Here is a 27,851-nt window from a genome sequence, read left to right on the forward strand (position 1 = left end):
ACTGAAAGTGATGACAGAACGCATGTCTCAGAAGATACGCGGTCACTTAGTGACGCAAAGGTAGTTCTGTATTTATCTCTATCTGTATTAGTACATTTATTTTGAAAGCTCTATTTTGACAGCTCTACCATGGGCACTTTTATTTTGATGGGGCATTCTTTGTTGATTGACTTACGACAGTTCAGGGCAAGTCAGTCTCGCGGCATGTGGTTTTTATGAAAAGCTTTAAGTATGTTCACTGCATAATTCTAAGTCTAATATTTCAGTGATTATTGAGCAGTATTCAAATATTTAAATACATTGAGCAGCAGCTGAAACTTTGTCTAAGAACCAAGATATTGAGAAAGCAGTTCATTCAATGAAGACGCTGTGTTGCGACTGTGCTTACGGTGTTTTAATGGTGTTCGACATGAGTGTATTGTAGCAGTAGGGCTCAATTATTTGAAATTGGCGCTCTTTTTTATTTTTATTTTTTTTTTACTTTAACTTTATTTTTATTTATTTATTTTTTTTCGGTTAACCGGAAAACCCCGGTTTTACTCTCTGACGGTTTTTCGGTTTCAATAATTGGAAACCGTCCATCCCTAGTGTACTTCCTAAAAACTAAGAGTGATACGGCGAAAGCTACAGAGAGATACCTCGCAGATATAGCACCATATGGAAAGGTGAAGTGCCTTAGGTCCGATAATGGGACTGAGTTTACAGGACAGGAGTTTCAATCTCTGCTTAACAAGAACCGCATTAGACATGAGTTCTCAGCACCGTATTCGCCACCAAAATGGCACGGCTGAGAGAAACTGGCGCACACTATTTGATATGGCACGGTGCATAATTGAGAGCAATCTGCCAAAGGAGATGTGGACGTATGCTGTACAGACAGCGGCAGTAATACGCAACAGGTGTTTTAATAACAGAACCAAGCAAACTCCATTTCACACGCTGACAGGCAAGAAACCTAACTTATCTAGGATGAGGGTATTTGGGTCGGCGTGCTACGCATACCGACAGGACAAAAAGAAACTGCACCCACGAAGCGAGAAAGGGATTTTTGTAGGATACGACAAAAATAGCCCCGCATATTTAGTGTACAACCCAAACACTAAGAAGGTCATGAAACATAGGCTAGTGAGGTTTGCCACAAAGCCAGTCCTGGTAAAAGAGACGCAGACAGACCCGATTATGACTGATGATGACTTACCTGGGGGGAGAAGTATCCATAAGAGCCAGTGGCGGACTGGCCATCGGGCAAGCCTGGCAAATGCCAGGAGGGCCGCGAGACTCTGGGCCGCTCAGAATGTATTATATAAAAAATAAATGAATAACATATTTGTAATTTTGTCTCTGGTAATTTTCATTGAAAATAACTTATTTCGGCAGACCGCGGCCCAAAACATTTTATATCGGCCCGGGCCGGCCGTGCAGTTCTGCACGTATGCCCAGGGCCTAACGAATGTTCTCATGATCAACTCGTTGCTACGCAAAGCTAGATAACTCGAGTAGAAGAAGAAGAATAGAATATAAGAACGAAATCTGTTTGCGAAGCAACACTCCTCAACTAGCACTAGGACTAACATTGAACTTGTGGTAGAGGGAGACGACGAGGGAGAGAATGATTGACAGGGTTGTAGAGAAAAACAAACTACTTAGTAGTCTGATAACTACATGAAGGTAAGACACATTTTTTACACTGTGGCTGTGCAGTGCTCTTTTTCTGCTTTGGTGAAGCTAAATGTAATATGCACTGTGGCTGGTGTATTGTTTAGGCTCATACATGTGATGGTTCATGTAACTAGCTTTTTTTTGCTAACGTTATTGTATTCCGTGTCAGAGCAGCTTCATTTAGCTACACAGAGTCTTTATTAACGTAAGCTATTAGGCTTAATTGGACCTCAAGGTCCTTTTGGCTAAGACAGATCCCACAGTTCAGGTTAAGTCAGTCACTGTGGATTGTTGTCGGCACTCTGAATTCATCAGTGATTGTAGTGTGTGTCAGTTGCGTGTGTTATGTGTTCCAAATGTCTACATTGGATTCTAGTCAGTCTGGTTATCTCAAGCTTTATATGTTAACAATCCGTGTTGCGTGTTGGGTTTGGAAATAGGGCTGTTGTGTCGCAAATGCCAGGGCTGTTTTTTGAGCCCAGTCCGCCCCTAAGAGCAGAGGTGACAGAAACGACAGGCGTGTCTCAGGACCCTGATCATTCTGATAGACCAGACAATATGGGTCATTGACGGATAAGACTTTTGAACAGGCCAATTTTTAAATACTAAAAATAAGGATATATTTGGCCATTGTTCAAACATTTGGAATGTAGTGTACATATACATTTATGCAAAAACTCAAAATTAAGAGATTTTAGTGTTTTTAAAGTTGAATTAATAGGACACAGCCTTAAAAAAAGTCATTTGGGGCGACCGTAATTTATCTAAAAATTAATATATTTCCTCAACATTACTAATAGTTTAACAAGTATCAGTAATTAAATAAACAGTTTAAGAAAGACAGGCTTGTGTGCCCTTTCATTTTTTGTGAACCACGATTTGACAAGTTTATTCTATAATGGCAGTGTCTCCCTTGTAATGCAGTTACAATACCAATTTTTAGGGATGCACCGAAATGAAAATTCTTGGCCGAGGCCGAAGCCGAATTTAAGGAAACACTTGGCCGAATACCGAATACCGAATGTGTATCGGCAGTTTTTAATTTTATCATTGCATAAACTAAATACATTTTGCTTTTTATTCATGCTTCTCAAAGAAAGAAATTGAGATTGAAAAAAAAATACTTTTATTGAACATTCCAGCAGACATCAGTCTATACCAACAAAGCACAATAAATAAAATAAATCAGTCAAATTAAATGTTTTTGTTTTCCCTGAATAGCTGCTGAAAGAAAATCTTTGTAGGCCTACAACAAAAAAGTGCATTGGGATAAAAGTGCTTTGAGCCTACTTTTTACTAGGCTACTTCTTTTCGTAAAAGACCATATTTAACATTTTAACAAAATGTTTTAAACTTTTTTCATTTTAACAAAACATTAGAAAACAAACAAACAACATTATGCCTATACTTGACTGACTGCTCAAATTAAATCTGTCTGTATAACGTATGTATATAACTTATGTATGTGTAGCTTGTCAGCTATGGCATGTCACTTACACAATATATAACAAAAATGTGCATAGGGATCAATAAAACAAATGAATAACTGGCTGCCCTTTAAAACAATATAAGCCTACTTATGAACTCATGGGTGTTGTAGAACACTAAGCAGCTATGTGCTGTTGGCGCAGTGAGCAGATGACAGCCCGGGTGCGTTCGTAAACTCGCTCCGGGGATCTGATCAGCACTCGCGGAATGCCTCTCGTCCAATCGAATCGCTCGGTCCCTTTATGACGTCGGACCCAGTGTGCGCCCCGGCGCTCTCAGAGCGAGTTTTTTTTTTTCAACGAACGCAGCCACGGTTATGGAGCTAGCCATGTTGGGTCTTAATTCCAAACCCAAACTGCCGACATGTTTTCTGTAGGCTAATTATAAGATGTAGCAGCATGCAGTCAATGCTCGTCTCATTCGCTGAGCAGCATGGGATGCTTACACTGTTTGATTGCGTCCAAATCCAGATTACAGCCAAATCTGTATGTACAAATTCAAATGTTTCCCTCGCTTTTGTGTCTGGTTCCCTATTTCTGCTCTGAACGAATTTACCTTGTGTGCATATTTCACAATTCATTTTAGTCTTATCAATTTTACCCTTTATCTGCATTCCCTTTACAACATTCTGTAACCTGGAAACATCATCATAATTACAGTGCCCAAGAATTGTGTGCCCCGTTTGGATAATTATATTATTATTATTATATATATATTATCATAACAGCCGTTACATGAATCATCATTCATACAGGAGCATCACTCACAGTGTTTAAGTAGTAGAGCCGGTTGTGTTCTTTAATGTAGAATTTCGTGCCACTCTTGTGGATGAGTTCGTCATGTCCTTGTTTGAACTTGATTCCGTTGGCGGTAGCTGCTTTTACCGAGAATATCTCTCGTGGGTAAGATGGTATCAGGAGTGCGTTCCTCAGCTTGGCCTTCACCACTTTCCTAGCGCGATTCACCAGGTTCACCTCTGCGTCGCCCCTTTTGATCGCCACGCCACTTGTCCTGGTGCCATCCGCCAACTCGATGAAGTGCTTCTCTGGCTGAAACGTGTCGTCGAACTTCTTGAATTTGTGTATGTCCGTTATTATGTGTGACGTTGCTCCGGTGTCCACCATCAGCCCTTTGTGCTTGGAACCGGCTAGCTGGACGTCGCTTGCTTTGAAGGCATATGCGTGTTCCTCTTCATCGTCACTTTCTTCATCGACCGCTTGCTTTGCGTTGTCTTGCCTTTTACTCCTGCAGGTTGCATCTGTGTGTGTGGAGCTCTTGCAGTATCCACACCATTTCACTTGTCTCTGGCGCTCGCCACGCTGACATGCCCGGGCGAAGTGTCCCTTCTCTCCGCAGTTGAAGCACGTGGCGTCGAATCCTGTAGTCCTCTCTCTCCCTCGGCCGTCGGAGGCACTCGCTCTCATCACGTTGTCCTCTGTGTCAGCACGATACTTTTCGGTGTCCCCGAAACTTCTGAGCTTTGTCTTTCATAATTCGTAATTTCTCTCGTCTCCATCAAAGCACAGTCTAGACCATCTGCTTCCTCCTACTTCACGCCTGGGCCCATAACCTGTTGACGGTGTGGAAGCCATGAGCTCAGACAAGTGTGTTCCATTGCGGTGTTCCATTTCCCACCTCATCTATTGGACTCCCTACTTTTACCTGGATGGTTCTTTTATTAAAGAAATCCATAATCCAGATAAAAACATTACCTCTAATTCAAAAGCCCCTCCTTCCATATCATATCATATGCTTTTTCTACATCAAAGAAAACTTCACGCATTTTGTAACTTTCAGGCACTGACATTTTGATGCCTAAATGCTATTTATTCAGCCCTAACCGCCCAATTTCTTTTTTTTCCAGACCAGTGTGATAACCCGCCCAATCTGGCAACCCTGGAGATCACATGACAGTAATTTTTGACGTTGCGCGAAATATATCCTGAAACTTCGATTAACGTTGGTGAGAGAAGTTTTTTGGGTTGTGGACAAGCTTGTCTAACGATATTAGCCAAACCCCAACGAGTGTTTTCATTCTCTGATTTCATGTTGTTTTTCCACCATTAGGATGAACTGCGCTAGCTAGCTGTCTTTCTCTGAGGAAGGGTCTACCAGCTTGCTCGTATCTTTGTTCTGTTCTGTTCTTTTTGTTTGTTTGTTGAGGTTTGTATTATAATTAGAATTATTATACGGTTTTGGTTCACTTACAGTTAGTTTTATATCTGGTTAAATGCATACTAATGTTACAGACCTGGCCAGGGGCAGGATGTCGAAGAGGAAGAGCACTCTTGAACCCCCCCAGAAACGGGCTCGGACCGCGGAGCCGGAACCTGAGGATGCCAGTGGCACAGTGGATCTCAGCCTACCATTGCCATCTACATCCCTGCAGGTAGGTGACAGTGACGTTATGTTTTCCACGATGAGGAGCACTCTCGGTTCTCAGATTGTACTTATACATTACTGACATAAACTATTGTTTATTTAATTAATGCTAAAAAACTATTCGTTTTAAGGGGTACTGGCTTTATGTCAGATACAATGAGTAGAGTAAAATAATCACCTGGAGTTCATATGTTAGCCTACATGTTGAGCAATAAGCAGTTTTGACTATTCTTCTCTCTGTTTTGTTATAAGTCATCTGGAGATGTGGGTATTATCGAGAGCATCACCCTGAAGAACTTCATGTGTCACTCTCTGCTGGGACCTTTCACCTTCGGACCCAATGTCAATTTTGTTGTTGGCAACAACGGGAGTGAGTTTATCATTTGCTCCCATGACGGCATTGTTGTCCATCCTGAATGTCACAACAAGACGCTTTTCGTATTTTCTCTCCACCTACTATTGTATTGCATGTTTCTGTGTTTGTATTACTTTCTTGTAATCCCACACTGATTGGTTTGATCGCTTGCGTTGTGTGTCCTCTGTGTTGCACACTTCCATTTGTTTTTAATATATTGTTTTTAAACTGACAGGTGGAAAGAGTGCCATTCTCACTGCCCTTATAGTTGCCCTGGGTGGAAAAGCACAGACCACAGACAGAGGATCCTCCCTGAAATGTTTTGTGAAAGAAGGAGAAAGGTAACTTTCTCACCCGGTCATCAGTACTAAATCAGTACTAACCCTAAATCTCTCAGAAGCACTAATAGGGCTTTCACACCGCCAAGGAATCGCGTTCGCGAACCACGTCTGGAACCGGCAGGTAGATTTTTTCATAGAAAATAGTGTTTATTTCAGATACTGTAGTGTAGTGGAAGATATTATCCTCATTTTCCGTGAAGTAGCTGCCATCTAGTTGTGACATTTTTGTTTATCCCGCCCCTTCATCACCCATCGTTGATGACGCGGATAGTTCTGGTTACACTGGTATGAACGCAGGCTGGTTCGCCAGACAGCACCAAGGTTCGGAGGTTTCAGAACGCAAACGGGAACGGTTCCTTGCCGGTGTGAAAGCCCTATCAGAGGGGCTGGCTAATCTCTGCAGCCTTCTTCCTCCACGAAGCTGAGAGGCAATATATCTTGGCTTAACAAGAGGCATTGAGCTTTTGCCTGTTCGGTTCTGGTGGGCGTCACAGCGGTGCTTTGAATTGGCAAAATATCTGATGCGACATTGCTGCTGCTTGTCCCCCACTGGGAGTGTTTCTTTGTGCTTGAAGAGCATATGATTTCTCATGGGAGCGTGCACTGATAGAAGAGCTTGATATCACTTAATTTGCATTGCACATGGAATTCATCAGTTTGGTGAAAATACTTCCAAACTTTCTGCGTTTCAGCATATCATTTAAAACCTTCTAATAAGCCTGTCCATGATAAGGAACCTAATGTATCATGATGTCATGTAGATGAACTATCCTTTTAAACATTCACCCATAACTGGCAACTGTCCGAGTTGAATCACTGCCTTGGGTGTTTTCAGTCATACAGTAGGTCACCTGAGCTGCAATGGTGTTGCGTAACATCATATCCACACCATCACACTTGCTAAGAAAAGCGTGCCTCTTTGGGGTGCCATGTTTATAATGCACGATCATATTGAAAATGCCTTAGTCAGCATCAGAAGCTCTATTAGTCCCATGGTCTGGCATTTAGGGTCGCCGTCAATTTGTAACCACCAAAAAAGGCTTGATGTCACAAAATAACAACACCTTTTTTACATAGTGTCCTTGAAATAGGGCATCTTAATTGTGAAAAAAAAAAAAAAAAAGCTTACCCTGTTTTGTCATCTTCTCTTTTTCCAGCTCTGCCGATGTTTCCATCACACTGCGGAACAGGGGGAAAGACGCCCACAAACCCGAGTTGTTTGGCTCGGCCATCATTGTGGACCTCAAGATAACCCGCGAGGGTCTGAGGACTTACAAAATCAAAAATAAAAGTGGTAAATGTCCCAAAAATGTAGGGATACACCTCTTCAGTCTGTGCATCTTTCATTCAAGCACGCATTTGAAGTCACTGGATATATGCTTGTAACTTCAGTGTGAATATTTCCTTTAAATCAATGCACCAAGCTTGTGAGTAGCACAGGGTTAATTTGGGATAGTGTGGCCCGGGGTGGTCCAGTGGTCTAGCACCACGGCCTACAGTGCACACATTATGTCCATGTCGGCATGGGTTTGAATCCGGCCTGTGCACTGCTGGCATACCCTCTCCTTACTTTCCTGTGTATCTTCACTATCTCTATCCAATAAAAATGACATATCAGAGTGCGATTGCCCCACTCAGAAAAAATATAACCATTCATTTGGGATAGTAATGCATTCCACACGTTCATTTACTGAAAATCAGATGTAACTTTTACACTGGGTTCTGACTTGCAGGTCAGGTGGTCTCCACGAAAAAGGAGGAGCTCATGAACATTCTGGATACCTTCAACATCCAGGTACTGTATGACTTGCTCATCACCTGCTACCTTCCTATTATAATGTGTTGAAATTATTTGATGACGCTGTATCACTGACACTGGAATCGATGAGTATTTATTTTACACGTTACAAATATTTTTGTTGTTGTTCTTTTTCTTTTCCCATAAGGTGGACAATCCTCTAACTATCTTAACTCAAGAGATGAGCAAGCATTTTCTGCATTCCAAAGGTGAAGGGGACAAGTACAAGGTATGACCCAAAGCCCTCAGTAATAGTAATACCACTGACATGTTAAGATATCCAATGCAAATGTTATAGCAGTGTGAAATGCAAATGTTTTGTTACGGGTAGAAGACTTCCTAGGTTTTTTACCACTGGATTTCAAGAGATTGAAATGAGAACAGAGGCGTATTCCATCAACGTCGCTAAAGGAAAATCCAGGCTTATTTTTGAGTCTTGCAAGCTTTTCAAAATAAGCCTGGATTTAAAAAGAAATCTTGCGAGATGTACCAAAATAAGCCTGGATTTTCCTTTAGCAATAGAAAACTGCCGTTACATAGTTAGGGTGGAATCTGGTGTGGGAATCTATTTCTTATCAACAAAAAGAGTACTGACAAATGACTGCAAACTTCTAAAAGCTTTATTTTAATGCTGCAGCAGGGAGCACAGTTAAGTCACACTAGGTAAGCACGCCCCAGGTGTCCCCATGAGCATCAGTGGCATGCCCCCTTACACAATTAGTTTGCATGTACACTATTAATGTTACAACAGGATATACAAAACGGGTCAGATGATCCCCAAGATGCTGAAGCTACAAGACTCTTCATATCAGCAGTTATGATGTCAGCAGTTATGATACTAGGCTGAGGGGTAACATCAACACTCTTGAACAATCTCCAAATAAGGACACTGCGCATCTCAAGGACATGTGTTTTGCACACAACCCTTCCATTCAGCATGCTTCCGCATACAATGGGGAATTACAGCAGTAGAACAGTTCAGTGCAAATACAGTACAGGTCACAGTAATTTAAGTTAACCCTTCCTGTGGTGACTTGATTTGTGTAAATCTTGCATTGATGTCAATGGGAAGTATGCGTGATGATCCAACTTAAGCGTGTGGATCTCTAGTTAGAGTCCCACTCTTGGTGATCTGATTGTGTTTTTGTCCCTAGTTCTTTCTGAAAGTCACACAGCTGGCACAGATGAAGGAGGATCTGAACTCCGCCATGGTGACTAAGAATGTCACCTTGACCACAATAGCAAAAAAAGAGGAGGTAGGCATTGTCTTGACTTGATTTATGATCGACTGTGTGTGTGTGTGTGTGTGTGTGTGTGTGTACGCTTATGTCTTTCCGCATCTCACACAGTCACCAATCCTTTCTCTCTCGTACATCTATTCATCAAAAATCAGCTTTGAATCTAAGCCACCAATTGGTCCTGATCAAATCAATGTTTCTTAACAAAAACACATTTGTGCCTGAGAGCTATTAACTGTGTTGACATTCCGTGTTGTCTGTGTGCTCCTGTGCTTCAGAACTTGGACGACCTCAGAAAGACGTATTTGGAAAAACAGGATACGTACGAAAAAAGCCTGGCGTCGCTGGAAGACTTGCACACTAAACTGAACGAGCTGATGAACCAAATAGCCTGGGCTCGGGTGAGATCATAGACCTTCAATAGAAATATAGAGATAACTGAACAACTTAAACTCTAGTCCCACAATTTCAGATGGTGTTAGACTGGCTAATAAGCAACTACATCCCTATGATACTAACAATACTAAGAATAACATTTTATTTTCTGGTACCGAGACGATTTGCCAGAGAGAGAGAGAAATCTAGTAGTACACTATGCAAAATATGAGTGTCCAGTTCCTACTTAACAATAGAACAGCCATGGGTGGGTGAGTAAAATAAATGTTATATCTTTGCACTCGATAAAACAATTTTTGTGTAGGAGGCAGGCTAATTTACAAGCCGGCCAACTAGGGGTCGTTGTATGTAAATAGCAGCTTCCCGTTGTAAAGACTATGGTCATTTGACCCCAGAGGCGGTTCTTATAGTAGTTAAAAAAGGCACGGCTGTCCTAGTGTTCAGTGATTTCTTACTGACACCACTTGTGTCCCTCTGTGCCAGGTGACAGAGATTGAGAAGGAGGTGACGCCCCTGAAGGACAGGCTTGAATCATGGGAGAAGTCCACTGCCAAATACGATCAAAAAGTGGACGAATGGAAGGTAAGGTCGACCTCTTATTTACAGGCCAAAACCCTAAGACGAGTTATGGCTCCAAACCTGTGGTCCTACATTTCAACTTGGTCTGGCATTTTGATTAACCTTCCAGTTCAATATTCAAAACCTACAGTTATTGGTAGTATTTTCCATTATTTAGACCAAAAGTGATGGGTTGCCCTGTTGGTTTATGTTTTCTCATTGCCATTTTTCCCTCCACTGATTGTAATCGCTGGTGCTCTTGTTCACCTCAATTCCTGTCCAGGCCAAGGTGGTGGAGGCAGAGAGGAAGTACAAGGAGATCGAAGACCAGCTGGAGTCCATCACTGTGAGGGTGCAGGAGATGCAGCCCCAGCTGACTGAGCTGAGGAACGAGGCCCAGAAGAGCAGAAAGCTCTCCAACATCGCTGAGGTGAGCTTTAAACAACAACAACCACAACATAGAGCAACCACAACAACAACAACAACAACCAAAACAACAACAACACAGAGCAACAACAACAACCACATAGAGCAACCACAACAACAACAGCACAGAGCAACAACAACAACAACAACAACAACAACAACAACACAGCAACAACAACTGCCGTAACAAGACCAGAGCACAGAACGACCACAAGGGCTATGATAGCTGAGATGACCAGGGGGGTATTCCATGAACGCTGATAAAGGAAAATCCAGGCTTGTTTTGATAATTCGCGATAATTTCACTCGGAGTTCCGTTCCCTGAATGTGGCTGAAAGAAATTGCTATTGAGTTACCATGGCAATTTATGCCTCAGAACTAACCTGATGTGTGTTAAAAATGTCTTACAGGCGGAAACAAAATCCCGAAAGACAGTTCCGTCAAGAGACTCTTTGGAAACATTATGTCCGACCTTTTTAGATAGATTGATAGTTTGATAGATAGATAGAGAAAAAAGGTATAAATAGATAGGTATCTGTATCAGCTTGCATCAAAAATAGCAGAGCGGGGTGTCTGGCACAGGGGTTAAGGCAGCTAGCATTCAGATGGTTGCTGGTTCGATCCTTGCCTCAGGAGAGAGTGGTTGACTTTAATTTAATGTGTGGGGGCATTTAACATTTGGGGGTGCATTTAACAGAATCCTTCATGCAAATCGATTTACAATAAATACATCTGTCTAAGTAAGTGAATCATCTATCCATCAGTAATCATAAGAAATAATTATCTATGCCAAATTCAGGGGCCAGCTACAATGCTAGAAGAACATCATTACTAGTCAGAAAGGCTTCAAACACCATTGTAGTTATGTCAGGGGGATTATAACCCCCATCTTAAAAGAACACTATGATCTGACGGCAGCAGTTAATACCACTCAATGTCACTCAATGCCATCCCGATGATCTGATCCTGCATAGCATGCTGCTAATATAACCACAGTAGTGAATGTTCATTTATGAAAAAATGTAAATAAAACAATTAGGGGCTAGTAGTACGTACGTATTTAATCTGTCAGAAAATGTTTTGCCAAGCCATTTCCCTCGCCTCGTTAATTGTGGCAATATTGCCCTTTTTTACTTCTTAATCTTCGTCTTCATAAAGCTCCATAAGTAGAGTGCTGCGCTGTCATTTTCCAGTCATAGTATCTTCTTTTCGTCAATCGTCTGTTCTGGGCTGCTTATTACTACTAAAGCCAGGATTTTTATAAACCAGAACTGAGTTACCATTTACGAGACAAGCCGGAACTGGATTATTGGAACGAGTTGAGTCTTAAATCACAATCGAGATTAGCTTGAACCAGGCTTTTTCAACGAATCGCTGATGTAGTTATCAACGTACGTGGAATACCCCCTAGGGCTATGATCGTTGAGATGAGAGCACTGTAATATGCGTAACCATAACCCAAGCTGTAACTAGCCATTAGGATCCATCCGTAGCTTATGACTATACTACAAATCCCTTGAACTACAACCTTAAGAACTACAATAGATTAAACAAGACCTTTGGGGGTTTCTATCAACACACAGGAGTTGGCCCTCTCTTGTTCGCTTGATCGTCTTAGTTGTTGTGACTCTTTCCCAGACCAGTGTGCACAGATCCAAGACCAACCTAAGAGACCTGGAGAACGACAAGGATCAGCTCTCCAGGAGAATTGATGAGCTCAAATTGAGGTAGCACTTCCACCCCCCCGTTCTCCTTTACCTTTCACACATTCTTCCTTTAACTGATACCACTTTCTTTCAGACTGATTACAAGTATAAGTCTTACTTTTGGGTACTTGCCAATACCAAATACTGTTACCGAGTACTTAATAATAATACCACTACAGTTCTAACAATGACATTGAAAACATATATTAATATATAATTATAACTATAATATTTTAGCTGGTAATAGACAAGCTAGTCTGACATTGTCAGAATTAATCTATTGTCTATTGCCTTCAAATCACTTCATAAAATAAAGTAAACAGGCTGTTGATGTACTTTTTCACAATGTGAAACAGCTTCAGTAATACCATCATTGTGCCGTAATACCATTGTTAATGCTCAAACTTTGTGGCCGTTTCTATGCTAGTAACAGAGTAGCTTGTAGTAAGAAAATGTGTTTAGAAAGTGTTTTCCTATTTTTCTTCATACAAAATAGTGTATATTTATTTCAGACACTCTAGTGAAAGATATCTTAATTTCCAGTAGGGGTGTAACGGTACACGTATTCGTACCGACATTTAAACATATATATATATATCTTTAAAAAAAAAAGAATGTTATCATATTTTTTTGTATTATGGTTTCCAAATTAATCTTAATTCATATACAGTATATTATGTTTGGTGAATGTTTACCCTGCTGTACCAGGAATCTGCGGGAGAGTAATTTGGCATAACACCGTAAAGTGGTATCAGGGGGATGTATCGTATCACAGTTTTACGAATACGAGTTTTACGAATATGAGTACTGGTATCGGTATCGGTGCATCCCTACCTTTCACACATATTTTCTTATAATCATTCTTCTTGCTTTCAAAGTTTCTTTCATTTAATGTCATGGCATGGGAGGGGAGGGGAATGACTCTGTGACTGACCACTTGGAATTTATCTTTCCAATTTCTCTTTTCTGTCTCCCTGTCACCCACCCCCAGTATCAGCCAGGCTTCGGGTGCAGAGACCCAGGTGCGTGCTGAGCGGATGGAGCGGCTACAGACGGAGATGGACGCTCTCAGCGTCCAGGACTCCACCTTGGGACAGCAGATAGACCAGTTTAAGCTGGCTGTGGCCCGCGCCAAGGAGGAGCAAACCCGCATGTTGTGAGTATACCTCACAACGTGGTCCTCTGTGGTTCAGTTGGTAGAGCATGGTGTTAACAACGCTTAGGTTGGGGGTAGGGATGTCCCGATCCGATCCACGGCATTAAAGACGACATGAGTATTTGAATGTTGGTGCACCTCAAGAATGAGAATGTAACAGGAGAAGAGTGACTGATCAAACCACAACAACAAACGCTGCTAACAGCTAGCGGCTAACAGTGATACATAGCTACGAAAGTCTAACTGCGTTTTTATAACATCACAACATGCTGAGAGAACATCGACCCGCTAAAAACACATAACTACAATAATGGACCTATCGCTAAGCCACACCCCCTTTGAAAACTCAGACAAACAAACAACGCCTCACTGACAGTGACTGACTGACCGACCGCGACTGAATGACATTCACTGACTTACAATGGTGGGAGTTGGCACATTTCTGATTTACCACAGCAAGTAATAGACATGTTTTTTAAAGATGACAAGAATATTTAGTCTAGAAGCTTTTCACCATCAGATATTTGCAAGTTGTTTGTCCGAGTGTTCTGCCTGTTTTGACTTTTGCTGAGATATGATTGGACAATTTCTATTTTGGGGCGTGGCTTAGCGATAGGTCTATTAGATGAACACACTGTCCTTGCTTTTGCGCTCCACTATATTCGGCAACACCTGGACAATCGAAACACCTACGCCAGAGTCCTGTTTGTGGATTATAGTTCAGCCTTCAATACCAACATTCCTGACCTCCTCCACAATAAACTGGCCCAGCTGAATAGCCACCCCTCCATCTGTCAGTGGATTACTGACTTCCTCACCAACAGAAGACAGTATGTCAGGATGGGCCCTCACCTGTCTCAGCACCGCACAGTTAACACCGGTGCTCCTCAGGACTGTGTGCTCTCCCCCTTGCTCTACTCCCTGTACACCAACGACTGTACCTCTGGTGACACATCTGTCAAGACCATCAAATATGCAGATGACACCACCACCATGGTTGGCCTCATCACTAATAATGACGAGACTGCCTACCGGAAGGAGGTCGGCCGCCTGGTGTCCTCGTCTGCAGCCAATAACCTGGAACTCAACAACACCAAGACAGTGGAGGTGATTATGGACTTCTGGAAAAAAACTCAACTCTCCACTGGTCATCAATAACTCCCCTGTCACAATAATGGATCAATTCAAGTTTCTGGGCACTACCATCTCCAACAAACTAAAATGTGATAACAACATCACCCATTTAGTTAAAAAAGGCCAGCAGCGTTTGTTCTCCCTCCGTCAGCTGAAGAGACTTCACATCAGTCGTCACATCCTGGTCCAGTTCTACAGGGCCGTCATAGAGAGCATCCTAACATCTTCCATCACTGTCTGGTATGACTCTGTGTCTGCTCGATCCAAGGCCAAGCTACAAAGAGTCGTACGGACAGCTGAGCGGATCATCAGCTGCCCCCTGCCTCCCATCACAGACCTCCATAGCTCCAGATCAGGCTGACCCCTCACATCCAGCTCACAGCTTGTTTGAATTACTCCCTACTGGACAGCGGTACAGGGCCATCAGGTCAAAAACATCAAGCCACTTGAACAGTTTCTCCCCCAAAGCCATAGCCCTCCTCAATAACTCCTGATCATTGCACCTTGCACTTTACATGTTCTTGCACTAAGTTGTACAGTATATTTGTTCACTCATATTGGTACTGTATATATTGTCTTGAGTATTGTTGTATTGTCGTCTTGCTGTTTGTATGTACTGTAGCTTGTTCAGCATGGAGAATACCAAGTCATGTTCCTAGTGCACTGCACATGGCGAATAAAGTTGAATTGAATTGAATTGAATTGAACACGTCCTAAAACGAAAGTATGTTTACAAGTCATTATCACTTACCGGTAGCCTACGGCAAACGAGAACAGTGAATCCAATTCACAAATGTAGTGATCGTTAAACGTGATCGTATATTATATTGAGTGGCTACTTTAAAACTTCAAGTTGCCTGTTATGAAAAAAAAATGAAAACCAGATGTTGTTGACACAATAAGTTTCACTTTTTGACCCCTTCGATTCTGCGACTGATTTAGGGTCTCACCAGCGGGTGTCACCAGGCTACACTTTAAAAAAGGGTGCTATAATTGCATGCCATTTGTAAGAGAAGATAAATAGAATAAAAACCTGAAGGCACTAAAACTAGAAATCAGACAGTAATTATTTATTTTTTTACAATGCTGAATGCTGCTAAATTGTTTTAACTTGGTCACTGAGTACTGCAGAGTACTGTTTTTGTTGCTTCAATAAAGGCTGGCAGTCTTTAATAGCCAACTGTTGTTGTGGACTATATAATGGGGAAGTATTTGTTATTATTCAGGAGTAAAAAAATAAATACAAATATCGGATTGATATCGGAATCGCAGATACTTGAAGCCCAGGTATCGGTATCGGTAGTGAAAAAGTGGGATCGGGACATCCCTAGTTGGGGATTTCATTCCCGCTGGGAACATATATACCTAAAAATGTATGCACTCACTGCAATGTAAGTCGCTTTGGACAAAAGCGTCAGCTAAATGGCATAAGAGGAAGAAGAGTATACTAACTTCGTCCCCAGGCTAGTGAGTATACTGAGTATTGAGGGAACAGGCTCCGCAATATATATCGCTGGGGGCTCCAATTTCACAAAGAGACATAACTGGGATTGAATACCGCAACTAGCGTTTGCCTGATGTGCAGTGCATTTTCATATTGTTTTACTTAACTTTGTGTAATCACCTACCTACAAACATATCAGAGATGGTCAGATGGTGCTGCGTGGCTTAATTGGTACCGTTAGAGCATGGCGCTAGAAATGCAGGGTTAGGGTTAGGAACTGAGACAGCTGAATGTTTGTCTGTCTCAACCTAGGACGGAGGAGCAGAACCTGAGGCAGTCTGTGGATGCCAACCGCAGGAACCTACGCACCATGGAGGGCAGTCGCTCGAACCGGCTGCTGCGCTTCGGGGAGAGAATGCCCGCCTTACTGGCTGACATAGATGATGCCCACAGGAGGGGCCAGTTCAGGAAGAAGCCACTGGGACCGCTGGGTAAAGCTCAATTTATACTTCTGCATCGAATTTACGCGCGGCTACGCCGTAGCCTATGCAAGGGCTCTCCCAATTTATAGTTCGGCATAATAGCGATTTTTTTGTTATGCTTGTTGTAAAGAAAATGCATTGAAATTACATTAAACTAAGATATAAGATGGTTATCATAATTTTTCAAATCTTAATTAATAAGTAATTACAGAAAGAGTAAATGACATTTCTTAAGGCTTCCGCATTTAGGCCTCAGAGAGAGTCGGAATCATGCGCTACCAAGCGGACCAATCACAGGTCTTACGGTCTGCGTAGGTGTGCCGCGTAATTACATTTTTGGAGAGGTGCGCGTGAGCCTACGCAGGCTACGGCGTAGATTTTATGCAGAAGTATAAATTGGGCTTTAGAGTGTGTGTGTGTGTGTGGCTGTATGTGTGTGTGTGTGTGTGTGTGTGTGTGTGTGTGGCTCTGTGTGTTTGGCTGACTGTGTGTGTGTTTGGCTGTGTTCTTCTCTCTGTGTGTCTCTGACTCTGGCTCTTTCTGTCCCCATCTCACATCACCAGTCTTTTTTCTCTAGGTTTCCAAATATATTTACCACAAATACCATTTGGCATTCTCCCCAAAGAATGTAAGACTGGCGCTGCACCACGCTGTGAACTTGGTGGCACCACTATGTCGTTGTAAAATACAAAAGTGAAAGCGTTATGATGTTCCTCAATGAATTCAGTGTTTTTTTAGCTGTAGTTTTTGACTTGAATTAAACGCAAGTCGGGTTCTGATAAAGAAATCCAGCGCCACCTTGTTCATACATTATGTGACAGCAGCTGGTGAAACCGGGAAGAAGTCGGCAACCAATCAAATTGTTCAGACTTTTTTATTCTGAAAAATTTAAATAAATGTCAATGTTGTTGAAAATCAATGACACACTCGCTAGTCAAATCAAAACATTGCAATGCAATTATGCAATGGATTCGGTGAGTAATCCCCACTACTACCTAGTTAATTATAACACTACTTTACATTGTTAGCAGGCTCACAAAACAAGCTGTGTTAGTTGACTAGTGAGTGTGTAATTGATTTTCAACAAAGTTGACATTTATTTAACTTTTTCTGAATAAAAGTCAGAAAATTTTGATTGGTTGCTGACTTGTTCCCGGTTTCACCAGCTGCTGTCACATATGTCCTGGGAAGAACCCTGCCGTTCCTCTGTGTCTTACGCTAGATCTACAAATAGTTCTCTCTCTCTGTCTCATTCACATGGTCCACATGGCATCTTGGATGAAGAACAAGTTCTCTCTTCCTCTCCTGTCCTTCCTTCCCTCCCTCCAGGTTACCTTCTCCGTCTGAAGGACCCAGAGCTGGCCCTGGCAGTGGAGGCGTGTCTGAAGGCCCTGATGCTGGCTTTCACCTGTGACAACCATAAGGACGAGAGGGTGCTGCAGGGCCTGATGAACAGATACTACCCCGCAGACAGGAGGCCTAACATCATCACCGGCCAGTTCTTCCCCAACCAACACGACACCAGCAGGAGGTTGTTTTACCTGTTTGTGGCAACTTTTATTTGTGTAACGCACATTTCATACACCGATGCAATGGGCTTAACAGAAAGAAAGAAAGTTTATATGCAGTATATATTAATTACTCATGTAACCGTGTGTGTGTGTGTGTGTGTGTGTGTGTGTGTGTGTGTGTCTGTCTGTTATCTCTCCATGCATCCATCCGTCCAGGGAAGTCTACCACCCAGACTACCCTTCAGTACTGCAGGCCCTGGAGATAGAGGACCCAGTAGTGGCCAACTGCCTAATCGAGCAGAGGAGCATAGAGACCGTCCTGCTGATCAAGGTAAGAGCGTGGCACCACAGGCTTGGCAGCCACAGTTAAAGGGTTAGGTTACTATTATAATTCTGTGCAAACCAGCTATTATGTGTTATTAGTGTACATTTGTCAGGTTTTATCCTATGTTTTAATATGTTACTGTTGTTTTATCTCGACTGAGTACTAGTTTTTATTTGATTAAAGTATTTTTTTTTATTGTTGTCAGTCGCTTTGGACAAAGGTGTCTGCTAAATTCCCTAAATGTAAAAAACAAAACAAAAAATAAACTAAATGTTGGAAATCTGTTCCAAGTCACCCATGGGCCAGTAGTGACTGCAACTATGACTAGGGTCTCTTTATTTTGCTACAGGAACCGCAGGCTAAAGTTAGCTCACACCAACGCACAGGTGTGAAATGTGTCCCCCTACTTTAGCGAAGTGACAATTGCATTCTAAAATCAATTCATCTTAAAACCATATCCTCTGTGATGTTACTGACGTTGGCTTTTAGGAAGATAAGAAAAACCTTATTGTGTGTGTGTGTGCGTGTGTGTGTGTGTGTGTGTGTGTGTGTAGAATAGCGCAGAGGCTCGCAAGGTGATGCAGAGGAGACAGCCTCCTAGGAACTGCAGTCATGCCTTCTCGAAGGACGGAGATCAGATATACAACAACCGCTTCTATTCCTGTGATCAGAAGAGGGCCTCCTACCTCAGCGGAGACGTCGAGGAAGAAATCAGGTGTGTGTGTGTGTGTGTGTGTGTACGTGTACATTCATGACTGCATGTAACTCATACCATATTCGCAGATCTATTAGTTTTGAAGAGATCCCTCATACTTGTTCTCTCTGAGCCCCCATTTTTAATCTCTGCTTTACGTTTTCTCTCTCTCTCTCTATCCTCTTGACTCCCCCTTTTACCCACCCCATTTCTTCTTCTATCCCCCCCCCTTCCCTTACTCCGTCCCTCCCAAATGCCAGGCACCTGAGTGGGGAAATAGAGAACCAGGATGCCCACCTAGATCGCTTCCAGCAGCAGATGAAGCGGGTGGATGAGGACGTCAGGCAGAACCAGGGACTCCTAAAGAGGGCCTGTGATGACAGGAAGAAAGTTAAGGTACACCCACCTAATATATAACACTATCTGCCATTTAGCTGACACTATTATCCAAAGAGACTTACATTACAGTGAGTGCATACGTACATTTTTCAGTATATATGGTCTGGACTGGTTACTATAGCAACTTAATTCTTCCTTCTTCTAGCGTTATGGCTGCCAATGGCCCCTGGTCCGGGCATAGATAACTTTTTCTTGCGATGACTGATGGATAGATGATTCACTTTCTTGGACAAATTTATTTTTTGTAAGTCGCTTTGGATAAATCCATCTGCTAAATGCCAAAAATGTAAATGTAACATAAATTCTTTGTAACATCAAATAAAACACGTCCTCTCCAAATGATGTCGACCTCAGTTCTCCTTATGTCATCTTATCGCAAGACCTGAAACCTGTTGCTGCGGAAGAATTCTACAACCGTTTAACATCTGTCTTCCTTTTCCTGCAGTTAACGAGTCCCTGAACTCATTGAAGGATACATAGTCACTTGATTAGCACTTCTGCTCCTCCAGATAGGGAGCACTGTACTACTAACAGATTTTACACCATCTCATGATCCCATCTCCTTCTCCTCCTCTCTTTTCCTTCTCCTCTAGGATAAGTTCTGGAGACTGGAGATGGAGATGAGTGACTTGCAGAACGTGGAGGAGCCGCAGTCAGAGGACCTCAACCCACTGGTGGGTCGTAATGAACATCAGTGTCTGTTCTTATGACGTGTCTCAGATTGGATGGAACTCATGGACTTTCTCCACATCTCTTCTGTATTACACACACACACACACACACACACACACACACTCCCCTATAGGAGGAAGAGCTGCAGGAGATCATTGTGAAGATCTCTGTGTCGCGTGCTGAGAAGGATGCCGCTTGCGTCCAGATGGCCCAGCTGAAGGCCTCCAGCGAGGAGGTGGAGCAGAGGTACAGACAGCACAAAGACACCATCACCGCTGTGACCGAGGAGGCCGAACCCATCACGGTCAGTTTAACCAACGCCTCTGAGCATTCTGGGAACATTTGTTCTCTAGAATGGCAGTAGAACAGGTGCTAGATCTGCTAAATCTGGACATTTCAGGCTGCATTCAGTGTGAAAGATGGTTTATAGCTTAGATTGCCTTTAATTGTGATGGATTAAGGTGTGTAAATTCTACAACTAGTTGAAGTGATACAGGATGTTTATATGATGTCAGCCTCTGGTTCTAAAATCTGCCAAAAACTGGCCCCGACATGTGCACCACACAGATACTAAACAGTCATAATATTGATATATGTTTTTTTGTTTTTTTCTGCTGGAATTGTAAAAAGGAAGGATGCAAGTTTTTAAAAGCATTAAACGAGAGATAAAAAAAATAAAAAAATATAAATGTAATCGAGAAGATCCAGCTTCAAACAGGTTTTTTAAAATGGCTCAGGAGGACTTTTACTAGATAAAGCTTCTAGTGATGTGTTGTAGACGGAAGGTGTTAATTCTAGTTAGATTACTATGAAAACACCTAAACCCTGAAAACATTGTTTCACCACGTTATCTATTGTGATATCTATATATCCACAAAAATATTGGATTTCAGTGATATCCTTCATGTCTCTTCCTTCATATTATGCTGCAACCAAATTGCCCAGCCATTGGACTACGGTATATGAAGGACTTCTCAATCATAATCTGAATGGCTTGTCCATCCCTCTGCGTTGTCAGGGGGAGCTGGTTAGGAAAGACCAGGAGGTGGAGAAGAGCAAGCACCATAGGAAGCACTACGAGGAGAGACGCAAGGCCCACATCAACAGCATCCAGGCCCTCTGGACCAGCATTCAGGCCAAGGAGCAGGAGCTCTTGGTAGGACCAAGTATTTTACCTGTCAACATCACTTGTATAATACCGTCATAACTAGGGGTGGGAATCGCAAGGTAACTCACGTATCGATAACCGTACAATATATTGCCCCCCATATCGATAGTATCGCGGTACATTGATTCTGAGATAATCGATTTTGCGATAATCGATACATTGTAAGACAATTCATCAACGATACATCACAATATCTGTGTTAACTGGTATTTCATAACGTGGTTTCAGTGTTAGCAGCATTCGGCAGAAACCTTCATTTTCCACAACACTGTACAGGCGAAGGTTTTTGCAAATAAACCCAGCGATAGACTTGGCAGTAGTCTGAGCCCTCGGGCAGTTAAAGGGAAGCGTTGTTTTGAAATATAATCGTTCCAGACTTTAGATGTCGCATTAGTTTTTCCCCGCTTTGCGCCATTTCAGCCATTCATCTTCTTAATTTTGATAACATCACAACATGCTGATAGAACATCGACATGCTAGAAACACATAACTACACATAATTAGATGATCACACAGCCCCAAACACTAACACATCCCAAAACGGAAGTATTTACAAAAGTCTCCCTTACCAGTAGCCTATGGCAAACGAGAATAGTGAATCCAATCCACAAATTTGATCGTTAAACTGTTGTTTATTATATCGAGTGGGTACTTTAAAACCTTCGTGTTATGAAAAAAAAACTAGTCTGCGAATGGTTTATACCTAGGCTGCGCTCGTAAATTCGCTCTGGAAATCTGATCAGCAGTCATGGAATTCCTCTTGTCCAATCAAATTACTTAAAAGTTCTCTTTATGACGTTGAGCCCAGAGTGCCCTCCGGCGCTCTCAGAGCGAATTTACGAACGCAGCCCTAAACTGGCTTGCGTACCCCTTTACCTAGCTTCTACCCTGCTGCTATGCTGCTTCTATAACAGGATCATATCAGAGTCAGACGCAGGGTGAGACTTTCAAAATAAACCTTTTTAATGGCTTCTGTGTGCCTCCTCCTGAGCGTGTGTGTGTGTGTGTGTGTGTTTGTGTGTGTGTGTGTGTGTGTGTGTGTGCGGAGCCTGTGTGTGTTCGTCAAACACTTTAGTGGTTTCTAACTGTGTGTGTGTGCTTGTCATTCTCACTATTCTCCTGTTTTGCTGTGTGCATGCATACACCCCATTTGTATGTCTACTGTATGTCTCTGTTCATCTCTGCCTCCAAACATTGTGTGCGCATGTGTGTGCTCCAGACCGCCGTAGAAATAGCTTCTGAGATCTGCCCTGAGCGGTTGGAGGTGCGACGCTCGGCCAGGAATCTGGACAGCGAGATCAGCCGCCTGAAGGTGAAGATCAGCACCCAGCAGGACCAGCAGGGAGACCGCGAGACGGTCACCAGGTAAACTACTGTTGACCCACCTGGGTAAACACCACCACTAGTGTGCCCTTGAGCAAGGCACTTAGCCCTCAGTTACTCCAGGGAGACTGTCCCTGTAACCTCCAATTTGTAAGTCACTTTGGAGAAACTGTCCACACAATGATGACGTCTCTCCTCCCTCCTCAGGCAATTCCATGAGGCCAAGCAGAGCTACAAGACCTTGGCCCGGGAGTTAAAGAGCCTCAACCGCTCCACCCAGACGATGGGCACTATCATAAACGAGAGGCTAACCACCTACACCAAACTGAGGACGTAGGTGGATCCCACAGACCGCATCTCTCTCTTCTTGTCCTATTAGATAACAGGATAGGATAGGGGAATGTCACACCGTGTTTCTATCAGACACAGGTATCAAGTCTGTTATGCCCTTTTCACACTGCTGAGTAGGGTTGGGTATCGTTTGGGTTTTATCCGATACTGGTTCCAAACCGATACTTTATAAACGGTACCGGTACCGAAACGCTACTTAAATCGGTACTTTTGATTTAAAAAATGTATATATATATAGCTCAGTGTTTCCTCCAGGATTTTTCACATTAGTGGCGGGGTGGTCACTTACGCGATATTCCGCGTGCACACGCATGAAACGCGCACACGCGTCAAGACGTAATTTCACCAAAAACTAGAGGGTGGCAAAAATAAAATAAAAAATAAATTGCGGTTAAGCCATTAATGCGGCGATGTTTTATATAGCAGGTGATCAAATACCAAGATATCCTGAGGCTACAGCTGCAGCAGAACGCGCATACAGCACTGAACATAGGTTACCGTATAATATACATGTGACTGACAGATATGCACACACACACACACACACACACACACAGTGAAAGATAATCAGCTCATCAAATATGAAGTACACAAGAGTACACACAGAACCGGGAACACGCATACAGCACTGAACAACATCCGTAGAATATAAACTGTCACATACATACATACACACACACACACACACACACACACACACACACACACACACACACACACACTGAAAAGACATCAGCTCATCAATACGAAGTAGGCCTACAAGAGAGTACACGCCCAAAACCGGCTAACGTTACTCACTAACTGTTAAAAGTAAAATCACAGTGTGACAGTCAGATGGAGCATTTGGTATATTTGGTACATAACAAGGTATGCAAGGTAATACATATTATCAGCTGAGAAAACCAACTTTTACCTTTGATGACACCGACATGAGCCTTGTTTTCCCGTACCTCCGCCGTTCTGTTCGTGAGGATTTTAGAGGCAATAGATTATTTTTGCCCCACGCATATTGCCCTGTAATTAGACCATGTGACCACAGCTCCCTTGTGTCTCTTATTGTCCAAATGTTCCCTGAATTTTAGCTGCTTGTTTTTCCAGCATGTAAATCCGTTGTCAATAAAAATTCGACTCACCTTCTTTTCCCCTGCCAATACTGTGTCGTTGCTAAAGTGATGGAGAGAGGGACAGGGAGAGGGATTTCCTGAAATCCAAATTTCCCGCTAAATTCGGACCAATCACAAAACTGTTTTGCAAGCGCGTTGCCTTGCGCGTGTTGAGAGCGGTTCAGTCTCGACTTCAGTGCGAACACAAACCAAGAGGAGGTGCAACATTGTAACATATTGTAACTTACTACTCCCTAAATCGGAACGAAATGTAGGTCTGAAAGCGGGCCTAAATCTAGCTTCAATCTGCTTTTTTACTGTTCTCCGGTCATAATACCTCGCTGCCTTTCTCGTTGCGCAGCCTGAGGAGAAAACGTTGACTTAAGCCTGATTTATACTCCTGCGTCGAATTTACGCGCGGCTACGCCGTAGCCTACGCGAGAGCTCTCCAAGTTTATAGTTCTACGTTGGTCCGCGGACCGCGTCGCGTTGGTCGGTGTATTCATAGCGGCATAATAGCGATCAAAAAACTTATTTTTTTATGCTTGTTGTAAAGAAAATGTCTAATGCATTGAAATGACAGTAAACTATCATACATTTTCAAATCTTTATTAATAAGTAATTACAGAAAAAGTAAATGACATTTCTGTCATGACTTCCGCATTTACGAGAGTCGGAATGTGACGCTACCAAGCGGACCAATCATAGTTCTTATAGATAACTTAACATTAAATATGTCTATCATAAATATCATTTAAACCCAACGAACAGCCATGGGGCTCCCTGTAACTAATCATTTATTTCAAAATAAACAGGATTGTACATCTCGTAAATGTGAATCGCGCTCAGGAAGGCTGTGCCTGACGCTTCCATAGGGCGCTCCGTTGGAACGGTGTACTCAAAGCGGCATAATAGCGATCTTTTTGTTGTTATGCTTGTTGTAAATAAAAGTTATATGATACATTGAAATGACATTAAACTAAGATAATACGATGGTTATCATAATTTTTCAAATATTTATTAATGAGTAATTACAGAAAAGGTAAATGACATTTCTGTCATGGCTTCCGCATTTTGGTCTACGAGAGAGTCGGAATCATGTGCTACCAAGCGGACCAATCACAGAGCTTACGGTTGCGTAGAAACTGACGCGTTCTTAAATTTTTGGAGATGTGCACGTCAACCTACGCCGTAGGCAAGGCGGGCCCACGCGGGACTACGCAAGGCTACAGCGTTGATTTTACGCAGAAGTCTAAATCGGCCTTTAGTGGACTGAATCAATTAGTGGCGGAGAAAACTTATTTGTGGCGGCCCATAGAGGAAACACTGTAGCTATATAATAACACGGTCGACAACATTAAACAGCTTTTTACTTTTTTATTGCTGAGGCACAACTCTTTGTCACTCAACTGCTCAGCTCCTCACCACTACACGCACTGAGTGGAACTTTAACGGGCGGTTGACTGTTGCATGTAACGTCCGTTTCGGACACCAGGGGGCGAGAGGAACCGAAACGAGGAACCAAAATCTCTGTTGCAATTCGGTTCGGTAGGTACCGAATGTAAAGTAAGCGGTACCATACCGTTACCGGTTTTCGGTACCCAACCCTACTGCTGAACCCAAGCTAAGTTAAACTGAACAGAGCCAAGCGGTTCAGGTCGTCACAAAAGTGTAAAAAGCGCATAACAGTCTCGTAGAGGTCACTGGGTGGTGCTGCAGGCAAGCATAAGGTCCTGTATCAAATTTGAATTTGATATTGAATTCAATTGTCGCTCGCCTCTCTCCAGGTTACTGTCATTACGCTGTCAGCACTCCTTTGACGACATGCTATCACAGAGAGGCTACACAGGAAGAATGGAGTTCGACCACACTAATGAAACCATGACCATCTCGGTAAGGACAAGCCACAGCTCCTTCATGTATTTGCCAGCCTACAGTTTATGAACTATATACTGTATATAGATAGATGGATAGATCTCTCTCCCTCTCTATACATAGATCACTAAATAAACTCCTTCTCTTCACTCTCCCGCTCCCTCCCTCCCTTTCTCTCTCTCTCAGGTCCAGCCAGGTCAAGGTGACATGCGGTCCCTGTCCGGAGGAGAACGCTCCTTCTCCACTGTCTGTTTCGTCCTCTCCCTTTGGGCCATCTCCGAATCCCCCTTCCGCTGCCTTGATGAATTTGACGTCTACATGGTGACATTTTACATTCATGAAATTAACTGGCTTTTAAGTCTTGACCCATTTATCTTGTGTTAGCGTATTTGTGAGAAAAGTATGTGACTACATTTGAAATGGGACTAACTGACTGTAACTGTAATTAACTGTACATAGCTCATAACTGTGTATACCTCTAAACTGCCATACTGTACCTATCACTGTTCTTATATCACTATTTGCACTTCTGGTTAGATGCTAAACTGCATTTCGTTGTCTGGTACTTGTAATCAATGACAATAAAGTTGAATCTGATCTAATGTAACTGATCTAAAGTGTCTTTGGCACTTTTTAGGACATGGTGAACCGGAGGATATCCATGGACATGATGCTGATGATCGCCAACAGCCAGCCCTTCCGCCAGTTCATATTCCTCACCCTGCAAACCATGAGGTACTGTCACGTCCCATTACCGTATTTTCCGGACTATATGTCGCTCCGGAGTATAAGTCGCACCAGTAAAAAAATACACCATGAAGAAAAAAACACATATAAGTCGCACTGGACTATAAGTCACATTTATTTAGACATTTATTTCACAAAATCCAAGACCAAGAACAAACATTTAATCTGGAAAAGCAAGTTATTCAACTACACAATAGCACACAGAACAACAGGCTGAATAGGTGTCCGGTATGTTAATGTGACACATTAACAGTTATTCAGCTACACAATAGCATAAAGAACATACCTGGGAGGCTGAATAGGCTAAATTAACATAACAAGCCAGCTAGTCCAACAAGCAAGTTACCAGTAAACAAGTTCACCAAGCTCCTGTTAATGTTTCAGTTAATTTCTTCAGTGGTACAGGAGCAGCATATAGTTGTCACAAGTCCAGAGCGCCCTCTCGCGGCTGTAGACGGTAATGTAAAACTATGAAAAAAAGTGTGACTTATAGTCCGGAAAATACAGTACATTTGTTTGTTTGTTTTTCTTCTGTCATCACATCTCTTGACAATTGTGGGTTTTGAATTGCCTCAAAGAAGTTAAAGAATGTAAACAATTATATATTTTAACATCAAGAAGATCCATATCTGGGGTGTAGCTAGGCTAATTTAGCATGAGGGCATTGTTTAGCTAGGCTAATTTAGCATGAGAGCACAATGTAGCTAGGCTAATTTAGCATAAGGGTATTGTTTAGCTAGGCTAATTTAGCATGAGAGCACAATTTTGCTAGGCTAATTTAGCATGAGAGCACAATGTAGATAGGCTTATTTAGCATAAGGGCATTGTTTAGCTAGGCTAATTTAGCATAAGAGCATTATGTAACTAGACTAATTTAGCATGAGAGCACAATGTAGCTAGGCTCATTTAGCAAAATGTGGTTAAATGGCTGGTTTGTCTTCCCCTAGTTCACTCCCAGTGAACAAGATGATCCAAATCCTCCGCCTGAAAGACCCTGACCGTGGTCAAACCACACTGCCATTTGGCCAGAGGAACCAGGAAGAGGAAGACTGAATGTTCTTCTTCTTCTTCTTCTTTTTATTTGATTGGCGGTTGGCAACCAGCTTAAGGTGCATTACCG

At 42.5% G+C, this 27,851-nt stretch overlaps 1 protein-coding gene across 1 annotated transcript; it reads left to right on the top strand.

Moving 5' to 3' along the window:
* Positions 1–5,413: 5,413 nt before the first annotated feature.
* On the top strand, positions 5,414–27,784 carry LOC308149744 (structural maintenance of chromosomes protein 6-like; the record flags this gene model as incomplete). The annotated part of the gene is made up of 26 exons (XM_080522640.1): positions 5,414–5,536; positions 5,782–5,899; positions 6,120–6,225; positions 7,383–7,519; positions 7,959–8,020; positions 8,172–8,252; positions 9,178–9,279; positions 9,540–9,662; positions 10,141–10,239; positions 10,499–10,645; positions 12,280–12,368; positions 13,339–13,503; positions 16,394–16,572; positions 17,893–18,094; positions 18,291–18,405; positions 18,954–19,114; positions 19,354–19,489; positions 20,086–20,166; positions 20,352–20,468; positions 21,183–21,320; positions 22,552–22,697; positions 22,863–22,988; positions 25,897–26,002; positions 26,171–26,305; positions 26,622–26,719; positions 27,679–27,784. The coding sequence occupies 26 exons, from the start codon at positions 5,414–5,416 to the stop codon at positions 27,782–27,784; spliced, it is 3,198 nt and encodes a 1,065-aa protein (XP_080378766.1).
* Between the last annotated feature and the right edge of the window lie 67 nt (positions 27,785–27,851).

Source organism: Nansenia antarctica (assembly GCF_963989245.1).
Source record: "Nansenia antarctica genome assembly, chromosome: 2".
NCBI classification, from domain to species: Eukaryota; Metazoa; Chordata; class Actinopteri; order Argentiniformes; family Microstomatidae; genus Nansenia; species Nansenia antarctica.